General features: G+C 44.8%; 1 protein-coding gene across 1 annotated transcript in view; it reads right to left on the bottom strand.

The window, feature by feature from the left end:
* PTPN14 (protein tyrosine phosphatase non-receptor type 14) overlaps positions 1-12,265 on the bottom strand; it is a 190,021-nt gene that overhangs the window by 27,482 nt on the left and 150,274 nt on the right. The window contains exons 10-12 of the mRNA XM_082249758.1: positions 10,682-10,764; positions 2,786-2,843; positions 2,550-2,616 (exon numbers count right to left, since the gene is read on the bottom strand). Coding sequence (XP_082105884.1) covers positions 2,550-2,616; positions 2,786-2,843; positions 10,682-10,764 — 208 coding nt within the window. The remainder of the gene's footprint in view (positions 1-2,549; positions 2,617-2,785; positions 2,844-10,681; positions 10,765-12,265) is intronic.

The raw sequence follows: 12,265 nt of genomic DNA, 5'->3' as shown, positions 1-12,265 counted from the left end.
GGTGGGACAGGAGAGCCTGAGAAAGCCGCGGAAGGCGGGAGGGGGGGGGGGGCAGGCGGGCGTCTTCTTCTGCTGCTTGGAAAAGCAACCCAGCAGCTAGTTAGGGTTGAGGTCTGGGCTCTGTGCAGGCCACTCAAGTTCCTTCACATTTAAATTATGATTTATTGAGTTGGCTTTGTGCATAGGTGTACAGTCATGCTGGGACATAAAATTTTCTTTCTCAAAGTGTTTGCACTAGGCTAGAAATGCAAAATTGTCCAAAAAGTCTTTGTATGTTGTATTTAGATTTACTGTGCCCTTCACTGGAAATGCCTGAACTGAAATAATTTGGGGATATCCATATACTTTTGGTCACATAATATGATGGGCAGATGTCCACAAACAAAGGGAAGGCAAGGCATGAGAAGTCAAGGCAAGAAATCCACATCAAATGGAAAGAAAAAAAAACAAATGCAGGGAAAGCAAAGCATTGTAAATCATTGGAAGGTAAAGCAGCCCATAGATTATGCGTTTTTTTATTCCTTCCAGGTGGAAGTGTTGATGGGGAAATTTCTCCTGCAACGCTATTGTCTTCTGCCGGTGAGGAGCCTTTCCGGCCCGCAGAACGCAGTGATTACTGTTAGCATCTATAGCTGCTGGCAGTAATTACATGCAAAAAATCAGACAGGATGGTTGTACCCAAGTCGATTGATGAATCTACTTGGGTAAAACCAGCCTGCCTGTAGGTGGTTTGAATCTCAGCCGGTCCCTGCTGAACGGGCCGGGATTTAATCCCCCTATTGCCGGCTTTAGAGACCTAAAGGAAGGCAATGAAGAGAAGAGGGTAAGGTAAGATAAAGGAACAAAGGATAAGTCAGGAGAAGGAGAAGAAAAGGAAAAGGGCTCAACATTTTATCCATCATTTCAGTTAAATGTGTAATTTTCCACAATAAAACCAACCATCAAAAAAAAAAAGATCAAGAGAACCTCTCCAACAGGCAACACTGGGGTCAGTACATACAGTAACTTTTCCTCCTGATAACCCAGCTAAAGCTTCAGCCGATTGTAACTGCAGGCAGCACACATCTTAAACTTCTAGATGGTTCCCTTCTGCAGCACTTTAAACCATTTTGTGACCAGAGGTCATTAATGCTTATATGCCCAGACACCATTTAGTTGCGTAAGCATACATTAGGTTGACACCAACTCTAAGTTGCATAACTAAACCGCGCTTATAAATTGTGAATTATAAATCGTGTTTATTATTTTAAGGACACATAAGGCTTTTAGGACGTAGATTGGTTTAATAAAAACATGTTGTTTTATTTATTATAGGCTGACAAGTGAGCAAAAATGTGTATAATATTTTTTCTTTTTATTACTGTAACTGTCTCTGACAACTGACAATTACAGTATTGAACATAGGCATAGCTTTAGGCGGCAGGTTTCTTTATCATAGCTAATATAGTAATCTCATGATCAGGAACAACTTAGGCTGGTTCCCGATGGTTGGTGAGAACCCAAGGTGACAGCCAGCTTCAGAGATATCAATTGTGCAAAGCATTGGCTTTCAGCTTTTAAACAGAAGACAATTAAAAATGTATCCTCAGCACGTTAGTAAAGTTCATACAGGGATTGCTGGTGTGAAGGTGCTCACAAGGTTATGGGGAGGAAACTGTTATTTTATTCATAACTACAGCTTTTAGACCGGTTTCAGTATTCCTGGTTAGGCAGAGGGAGGCCAGGAATATGTGTAAAATCACTACTAATTAAAGATGAGCTTGGATGTGTTCAGATCCTAGTCCAAATTCACCTAAGTGAGCTCTTCAGGAAGCGGTCATCTGTACTAGGCTCATCATCAGCAGGACACGTATACATGCGGCTGCTGGGCAGGAAATGCCTCAGCTGCTTATGATTGGCCCAGAACAGTGACAGCTTCCTGCTAGGCTCACATAGGTGGGTTCAGACCAGGATCCAAATACACCCAAGCTCTTCCATAATTGCTAGTCCTGTACGAGTCAGACAGCTGAAGCAACACTTTGTGGGAGATTTAGTAAAACAAGTGCACACAGAATCTGGTGCAGCTTTGCATAGTAACCAATCAGCTTCCAGGTTTTATTGTCTAAGCTTAATTGAACGAGCTGAAGTTAGAAGCAAATTGGTTACTATGCACAGCTGCACCAGATTTTGTGTGCAACAGTTTTAGTTAGCCCTCGTTCCCATTAAATGTGGCTTTAAAATCGCGTGACTTCAGGTGCGACTTTGCAGACATCTGTTTTCGGCTTCATGCACAGATGTCTATGCAAGTTGCACCCGAAATTGGCAAAACTAGTGCAGGAACTACTTTTTTAAAATTGATGTGCCACCACAAAGTCGGCTTTGCATAGATTTGAACATGGCCATTGCTAACAATAGGGTGCGATTTGAACTATCACTCCAATCTGAACAAGGGCTAAATCTCCCCCTTTATCATAAAAGTAGCATCAGATGTGCTGCTTTTCCATTAATGAAGGTGCAGTAATTGATCAAGAAATAATAAAAGCAATATGTTCCAGCTACATCACACCTACCTTCAGAAATGAATGTTTCGTTCCCCTGAATGTGTCTTGCAGGTAATATCGTTGCTTGTTGTCTTGACTGGGTAATACAGAAATAAACATTAGCAAAAAACAGGAAAATATTAAAAAAAAAAAAAAAATGGGAAGGGACAGAATGAAAGAAGACAAATGAGAAAAAGTAAAAAAAAAAAAAATGAATAAATAAAGGAATAATAAAGTTGCATAAAGATGTATAAGAAATGACTCACCGTGGAAGACCGGCTCCATGTCGGCTGACGCCTGATGGTAGGGGGTGTGCTGGGCTGTCTAAAAAACCAAGCTATGCATTAATTCCATGTGTCAACTACTACTGCTCTACTCCATCTCTCTCAGATCAGGTGTCAGTGCAGCAAATAAGATACTGGAGCACTGATGCCTAACATACGGCTCTTTGGTGCTTGTTGTGCGTCCCTCAGCCCCCAGCAGTCAGTAGTGGGAGCACTGATTATAAAAGGGGCCGCAATGGCAGTGATCTCTCACAGTCTCAGGTAGTACGACCACATGTTATGATTGCTTCCAGCAGATCAACACTTTAAATGCATTGTAAGTACATGAATTCTGTCTTTACTTTCGCTTCCTGTATCCCTCGGTGTAACAGGATTCGGATTGGTCGGGGGAAGGATAGCACTGTGAGCCAGTTAGGGTTATATTGCATTGTACAGTGCTGTAACAAAGTGAATGTGCTTGCAGGAGGGGAGAAGACAGGGACAATCTATCAGTGTGCTGCTGTTAATTCAAAGTCCAACAGCTAGGCTGCAGACATATTCAATCCTTTTAAGGTAGTGCCCGATTTTAGTCTTGCACAAAACGAAAATACATCACTGGCTGCAAGTAAATATTAGCCCAAAAAATTGGCTCTTTATCCATTTTCCTTTTTTTTGCTAATGTTTATTTCTGTATACATACACATTTATATATATATATATATATATATATATACACACACACACATACATACATATACACACATGACATCGGGATTCATCAATAATTATCTATTGCCATAAATGTAAGTCATCGTGATTCACCAATGGATACATTCATTTTCACCTAGTGTCATCATCCAATTTTTTCTTTTCTTACATTTATTTTATATATATATATATATATATATATATATATATATATATATATATATATATATATATATATATATATATATATATATATATATATATATATATATATATATATATATATATATATATATATAACAGGGGGGCCCTCTAATTCCTCCTGTATTGAATTATATTGTAACTTTATTGTCTTTCCTCATATTGTAAAGCGCTGCGCAAACTGTTGGCGCTATATAAATCCTGTATAATTATATATATATATATATATATATATATATATATATATATATATATACATACATATATACATATATATATATATAGAATTTATTCTTTACATTTAATTTTATTTCTATTTTTCTTATTATTAATATTTTTATTATTTTCATATTTATTTCTCATCTCATTATTTATCATTTACCGGTATATGATTTTTTTTTCCATCATCCACATTTATATTTATTTTCATTTTTACTTTCATTTGCATTCTTCATATCCCATACTTATTATATATCTTTTTTTTCTTTCCACACTTTAAGTAGATTTATCACTTTTTATATTATGATGCCTATTTATTTGTTTATCCAAAAGTACTATATTCCTTAATTTAGCTTGATTTTTAAGTGTGTATATGATGGTGCCACCTGCGCAACCTTTATAGTATGCTTCCCGATGGGTCAGCGCGCATTTCTTCCCACTAGATGGCAATAGAATGCTCTTCTATCAAGTCTTCTCCACCGGGCGGCAGTATCCCCAGAGCATATAAATAGTCACTGTTCACTCCCAATACATTGGCTGGCACTTCACCACAGTGTACAATGCTCCGAAACGCTTTGCGAGCACGCCGGTGATCCCTAGACAGCAGACGCTGTGGCTCACCTACGGTCAACCCCTCGAACTCGATCTCCCGCATCCACACTGCTTTCTGCTGGACAGGACAACGAGACGAGACGAGAGGCACCTCATTGACCCAAGAGATAGCCACAGCAGCACCTGGACACGGGATTATTTATGCACCTGCATTCACTTACTAATATGTATGTTTTTATTGCATCATGACAATCCTACCCAGAGGCGCCTGTCTTCTCTCTGCTTTTTACATGTTTGGAGACCGCTTCCGCTCCCTTCCAGGCTGGCTCTGAGATATCAGATTGTACCCCATCTTCACATGGACAATAAGGATAGTCCGTAAGACTACCCTATGGACATTTTTTTTAGCTTCTGCATGCCCTCTGCTTGCGGCACTATGTATATATTTTTATGCAAGTAAATACCCACTGCGCTGGCAGATACAGCAAACAGCCACATAGCAGAAATTGTTCATTCATAATAGTAGAAAGGCAGTTAGTTTAGAAAGTTGGTGGAGGCTCAGTACTATGCTGTAGTTCCCCCATAGAAATTCCCATAAATTGGGCTTTATATTGGGCTGGAACAACAGCACAGCACTGACAAAATAATGGGATATTTGACTTACCGTAAAATCAATTTCTCTGTTCATTGACGGACACAGCTCCTTATCTTCTTGACCATTGGGTTATACTGCCCCCTACAGGAGTAGGACACTAGGCAGGAATAAGCTTGACTACACCTATGGGGCAATACCAGGGAGTATACTCCCACTCTCAGCTATAGGCACTCAGTTTTATTACAAGCAGTGTCATAAGAAAGCCAACTCCAGAGAGGGGTGGGTGCTGTGTCTGTCAATGAACATGTGAGAAATAGAGATTATGGTAAGTCAAAAATCTCTTTCGTTCATTGATGGACACAGCTCCTTATCTTCTTGACCATTGGGACGTCCCAAAGCAGTGTCAAACATGAGGGGTGGGAACAGCAAGAAAAAATTCCCAAGGCTAAACCGTAGTCTACCAGGTAACATGGCGCTCAACCATAAAACAACTGGAGCTCAACTAAAAAAAACAATACACCATTAAAGAAGACCAGATCCTCTAAACAGCAGCCTGCAAAACCTTGCAGCCAAAAGAAGCATCCGGCAGATGCCAACACGTCCACCTTATAAAACTTTGTGAAAGTATGCACAGATGACCAGGTGGCCGCCTTGCAAACATGCAGCACTGACGCCTGATGACGGAAAGCCTAGGAGGCACTAAGCGCCCGAGTAGAGTGAGCCTTACCAGGGAAAGGAGGAACCTGACCCCTAATTGAATAGACCTGAATCACTAGATTGGAATTAGCACACACAGGATAATACATGAAATTGCAATTTCCTAAGTGCAGGTACATTTGAATTTTAGGCCTGAATCACTGTCTGTTTGATCCATCTGGAAATGGTTACAGCAGAAGTGGGCAACCCTTTCCGAGGTCCATCCGGGAATACAAAATAGTGAGTCTGACTTCCTAAAAGACTCCGTGGCTGCCAGGTACACCCTGATTTCCCGAACCACATCCAGGGAATGCAAGGCAATTTCCCTAGGATGTTTAGGCCTGGGGCATAGGAAAGGCAACACAATGTCTCGTTCAAATGGAAATCAGAGACAACTTTTGGAAGGAATGACAGACAGGGACGAAGAACCACCTTATCTCTGTGAACTACCAGGTAAGGTGAAGGACAAGACGACGCCTCCAGCTCTGACATCCTGTGCGCAGCAGTAATAGCCACCAAAAAGGCCACCTTCTGGGACAGCGTAAGAAGGGGACCCTCCCAAATATTTTTGAAGGGAGGTTTCTGGAGAACTGACAACCACATTGAGGTCCCATGGCGGCAATGGAGACCGTACTGGAGGAGCCATGTTTTAAACTTCCTGGATAAAGGTACGCACCAAGGAATGTGTGGCCAATGGACGTTGAAAGAAAACTGCCAAGGCTGAAACCTGGCCCTTGATGGTACTCAAGGCCAGGCGCTGCTCAACCCCCCCGTTGGAGGAAAAGGGAGAACCCCAAGAGACTCACACCACACAATGTACATCTTCTATGTACGATGGTAGATCTTCCAAGAGGTAGATTTTCTAGCCTTTAACAGCGTAAGAATCACCAATTCAGACAAACTATCCTTCAGCACCTGGCTTTCAACACCCAAGCCGTTAAAGCCAGCAACTGTAAAGCAGGATGGAAGATTGGACCTTGGGACAGCAGATCTTCCATGAGAGGAAGACTCCAAGGAGCATCGGTGACCAGCCACACCAGATCGGTGTACCAAGACCGGCAAGGCCAGTCTGGAGCCACTAGAATGACCAGAATCCCTTTTGCCTCGATCCTGCACAGGAGTCTTGGCAGAAGTTTGAGAGGTGGGGGAGGCGTAAATCAGACAATACGGAATCCAAGCAGCCACTAATGCGTCTGTGGTATCGGCCAGAGGATCCTGAGACCGTTCCACAAACCCCTGTACCTTCCTTGGACTGTGTACAGCAGAGAGGGCTGGAACTAATCGATCTGCCCAACTTAGAATGATGGCTACTTCCCGAGCTGCCAGGCGCTTCTTGTGTCCCCTTGGTGATTGACATAGACCACGGCCGTGGCATTGTCCGATTGAATTCATACCGGAGACCCCTGAAGACGAATTGTCCAATGATCCAGGCAAAGTCTGATAGCTTGGAGTTCCAGTACATTAATCGTCAGTCTGCACTCTTCCAGAGTCCAGACCCCCTGAGCACAGTCTGTGCCGAGGACACCTCCCCACCCGGACAGGCTGGCATACCTGGTGACAACCGTCCAGTAAAGGGGGAGAAAGGATTTTCCCTGTCGAAGTGCCGGAGAACAAACCACCTCTAGAGACCATGGATTCTTGTCCCATTTCACCAGAATCTCTTTTTGCAGAGATCTCATGTGGAACTGTGCAAACGAAACCGCCTCAAAAAAGGTAGACACCATCAGGCCCAGCACCCGCATGCAATCCCGGAGGGATGACTGTCTGCTGGACAACAGAAGCTGAATTGCCTCCTTCAATGTCTGGAGTTTTTCCAGAGGAAGAAACACTCTGGCTGGGGCCGAGTCCAGAGTCAGACCCAAATAGTCCAATTTTGTGGACGGAACCAGAGCAGACTTCTGAAGGTTCAGAATCCAAGTAAACTCCCTTAGAGTTCGCAGAGCAATCTCCAAGATGTCCATCAGAGCAGTCGGAGGCTCCGCGCGCAGAAGAAGATCATCCAGGTACCCCAGTACCGTGATCCCCCGCTGACGCAACAATGCTAGCAACGGGGCCAACACTTTTGTGAAGACCCTAGGGCTGTCCAAACTATGGCCCTCCAGCTGTTCAGGAACAACAATTTCCATCATGCCTAGTTATGTCTGTGAATGTCAGAGATTTACAATGCCTCATGGGATGTGTAGTTCCGCAACAGCTGGAGGGCCGTAGTTTGGACACCCTTGCCCTAGGAGAAAAGGTGAGACCAAAGTTTAACGCCAAACTGATAATGCTCCTCGCCCACGGCAAAGTGGAGGAAGCACTGGTGACTGGCACATATTGGAATGTGAAGGTAGGCGTCCTTGATGTCGATAGACGCAAGAAAATCCCTGATGTAGGGACGCCACTACCGTGCGAATGGACTCTATTCGAAACTTCTGCACCCGCACAAAGCAGTTTAGCACCTTGAGGTCCAGAATGGGACATACCTTGCCTTCCTTCCTGGGAACTGTAAAGAGGTTTGAATAAAAACCCCTGAAAATGTTCCGTAGTCAGAACCGGAACAATCACCCCTTGAAGTAACAAGTCTTGCACTACCCCAAAGAGACCCCATAAGCGATCTGGGGACAAGTTTCTGGAGGATAAGACCGAAACTCGATCTTGTAGCGGGACCGAATGACTGCGTAGACCCACTTGTCCTGTACCAGGGAGGTCCACGGATCCAGAAACCAGCGAAGACATCCCCCCCACCCCAGATACTGGTGAGGGCGCCCCTTCATGCAGAGGAAGCCTTGTCTGCAAGTTTGGAAGAGCCAGCTCGTGGTTTGCCAGACTGGGTCCTCTTGGAACCGCCAGCGGAGGCTCTGAAGGGCTTTGATCCCTTGTCTTGAGACCCTGAGGGACAAAAAGGCCTCTTATGAGCCGAGAAGAATGGCCCACATCGACGACGGGGCTCCTTGCCCTTGGTAGCTTGCTGTAGTATAGTACTCTTCCCCCGTGTGAGACCCTTAATTATGTCATCAAAGGAAGCTCCAAACAGGTGATCCCCTACAAGGGGGAGATCAGATAAGGCCTTCTTAGAAGTCTGGTCCGCAGACCAGCCAGATAATACGCCAAAGGACCACTGCTGATACAGACAGCCTAGAAATCAAAAGAGCTGCATCCAAAGAGGCATCATAGATAAACTGTAGCCCCTGGACCAACTGATCCGCCCGCTCCGCAACTGACGGGGGGAAGTTGTTTCCCCTCCAGGTCCCAGCGTAAAAGTTTAGCCCACTCTGGCAGAGTTTGCAACACCAGGGCAATAGTAAATATCAGCCTAAGTGTCGAACCAGCCCCAGTGAACATATGGCGAGCCAGAGCCTCCACCCTCCTATCAGCTGGATCTTTAAAGGCCGGGGACTCTTCAAACGGAATTAAGGTAGCTTTATTTAACCTGGAAACTTCAGGTGGGATCGTCCACTTTTTAAGCAGGGAATCCTCACAAGTACAATGTTGTCAAAGTAAGCGGAAAAGGGGAACACCCTCGCCACTTTGGAGGGCCTGTGGGTGCCAAAAGGAACCAGTGCCTCCAACACAGCATCGGCCGCATCCTTCATTTTTTAAGGTTTCACGCACTGACACAATTATGGCAACCACCAGCGCATTTTCAGCGCGGCTAGAGGAGCAGAGGAATCATCCTCACTATCTGAGCACTCAGGGTGCATGGACCCAGCAGGGTGATGCGTGTCCGTGGCGGCTGAAACAGATTCAGGATCTAATTAGACAGATGAGGCAGGGGAGGGCGGGGGTGCGCTATATACTAAGCTCACCCAGAAATACATAATCAGGGGAGGGGCGCCGAATGCGATCCCGCAAAGGGGACGCCGACCAAGGGCCCATGAATGGACCACCTAGTGGACCCCGCAAAAAAACAAAGGGGTCGCCCCCCGAGGCCCGCATAATAGGAAATAGCCTCTTAAAAAGGGGGCTTCCCGCCGTGACACGGATGTGCAGGCAGGGTACCCCGAAGGTCCCGCAGCGCTAAAAAGGGGCAAGTGCCCTACACAATAATAGGGGCATGGCTGCCATCAAAAAATAAACCACCCCCACAGTGCTACTCCTTCCAAAACCCAAAGTGACCACCGAAAATTTAAAGGGGCTGGGGGGGAAGGAGGAGAACCGGGTGGTGCCACCATCCCAGGGAGGGGCCATGTCCACCCCAAAACCCTCCAGGGGAAGAGGATAGACAGCTACTTACCATACCAGGAACAGAATGAGCACCGCTCCTGACAGACCACCGCTACATCCGAATGGGGGGCTGTCGGCCAGGAGGAACGCTGCGACTCAGGCCGAGGCCAGATCGTATGCACCCTTGCGAGACGTTTAACTCGCAGGCCAGCCCCCGCCCAGTGGGGGTATGTAACGGCCAACCTAGAGTGGAGCTGAGGTCTGCGCACGCTCGCTGGCCAGACTGAGGGGCCCCTCTGGGTCTAGATTATCCAGTCCATCGCCCAGTCCGGCAGTTGATTGTAGATTCTCACAGGAACAAAATAACAAAGATAGGAAAAAATTCCATTCAAAAAGGTAAAAAAAAATTGCCAGGACCAGAGAACCCAACAAGGAACTAGGTCCTTAGTCCTGACTAGGCAGGAAAAAAAAAAGAGTGCCTATAGCAGAGAGTGGGAGTATACCCCCTGGGACTGCCCCATAGTCATAGTCAAGCTTTTTTCTGCCTAGTGTCCTACTGCTGTAGGGGGCAGTATAACCCAATGATCAAGAAATTAAGGAGCTGTGTCCGGTAATGAACCAAAGAGAAACAATATTTATTTTTTCTTTATTTTGGAACCTTTGCATGGATGGTAAAAGGACCAAGTACTATGTGCACTTGGTCCCCCTGAGGGATATAGTAAAGATTTTTAACATGTAATGATACTTCTTTAACAGCTACTCAAAAAAAGACAGTCACTTACTCTGTGCAAATTTTGTTCTCTTTGTAGAACTTCATCCGGGTGGCAAACAGCCGTGATATGTATTTGCTGTTTTCAATGTCGTCCTGTTGAAAATCATGGAAAAGAAAGGTTAGGGCATCTGCAGCGCCAGTGTATTTGGGAAACAGATGGATGACAATGTGCCAGGCTATCACAATACTTTCAGCTCAAGAAAATAAACAAAGGCAAAACAAGGCAATCAATAGGACAATACCCATCACAAAAACACCTGTTAGGACTCCTCTGATCAAACCTGTCCTCGCTAGTAGAAAAACATTCCATTTTCTGAATACTTTAGGGCCAAAAGTATGAAACTCAACCTATCCGAAAACCGAGCTCATGATATTTCCTCCCCCACATGCCTCTTCCCCTGATTTCTCTGTCAAAATCAACGGCTTCACTGTCAACCTGTCCCCCCATGCCAAGGTCCTAGGTCTAATCCTGGACTCTGAACTATCCTTTAGGCCCCACATCCAATCGCTGTTCAAAGCTTGCCGCCAAAACCTCTACAACATCTCCAAGATACGTCCCTTCCTAACCAATGAAACCACAAGGCTTTTAATTCACTCCCTGGTCATCTCTTGCCTTGATTACTGCAACTCCCTCCTCATTGCCTTACCTATAAATAGGCCATCTTCTTTCAGGCCATCATGAAGGCTGCTTCCAGGCTAATCCACCTTACAAACCGCTCGGTGTCTGCTTCCCCTCTCTGCCAATCTCTCCACTGGCTGCCACACACCCAACAAATGAAATTCAAAATGCTAACAATAAGCCATCCACAACTTGGCCCCCACCTACATCACTAACCTAGTCTCAAAATAGCAACCAAATCATCCTCTTCTTTCCTCCCAAGACCTCCTTCTCTGTAGCTTCCTTGTCACCTCCTCCCATGCTTACCTCCAGGACTTCTCCCAAGCCTCTCTCATCCTCTGGAATGCTCTACCCCAATCTGTCCCACTATCTCCTATTTTGTCCACTTTCTGACGATCCCTGAAAACTTTTCTCTTCAGAGAAGCCTATCCTGCCTTCACCTAATACCTGTACTTTTATTTTCTCCATCAGCTCATCACCCAGAGTTATTACCTCTTGTATCTCTTAACCCTCCCTCTTAGTTTGAAAGATCTAACGAGCAGGGACCTCTGATTCCTACTGTATTAAAGTGTATAGTAGTTGTACTATTAACCCTCAAGTTGTAAAGCGCTGCGTAAACTATCAGTGCTATATAAATCCTGTATAATAATAATAATAATATTAAGAATAATAAGAAGAAGAATACCCCCCTGAGTTCAGGTGCTTTAGTGAAGGATTAGGCAGCCCATAGATGACTGTTTTTATTTTCATTCAAACTGTGTGCTAAATGAACATAATTACTTGATTTCCCCATTCACATAGTCGAGGTGGATGGGGGAATCAGCCTGCTTTACCTTTGTATTCTGACAGTGGGGAGACGTTCCTGCTGTCAAAATACACGGATCAGCACTTCGGGCTAAAGCCGGCAGTGCTGATTAAGCAGCAAAAAGCAGATAGAGCAGTGGTACAGAAGTCCATGGTGCTCTTCCAACCTTG

The sequence above is a fragment of the Pelophylax lessonae genome (genome assembly GCF_965119305.1).
Source record: "Pelophylax lessonae genome assembly, chromosome: 3".
NCBI lineage: Eukaryota > Metazoa > Chordata > Amphibia > Anura > Ranidae > Pelophylax > Pelophylax lessonae.
The sequence above is the reverse complement of the archived record's forward strand: the minus strand, read 5'-3'. Positions and strand labels throughout refer to the sequence as shown.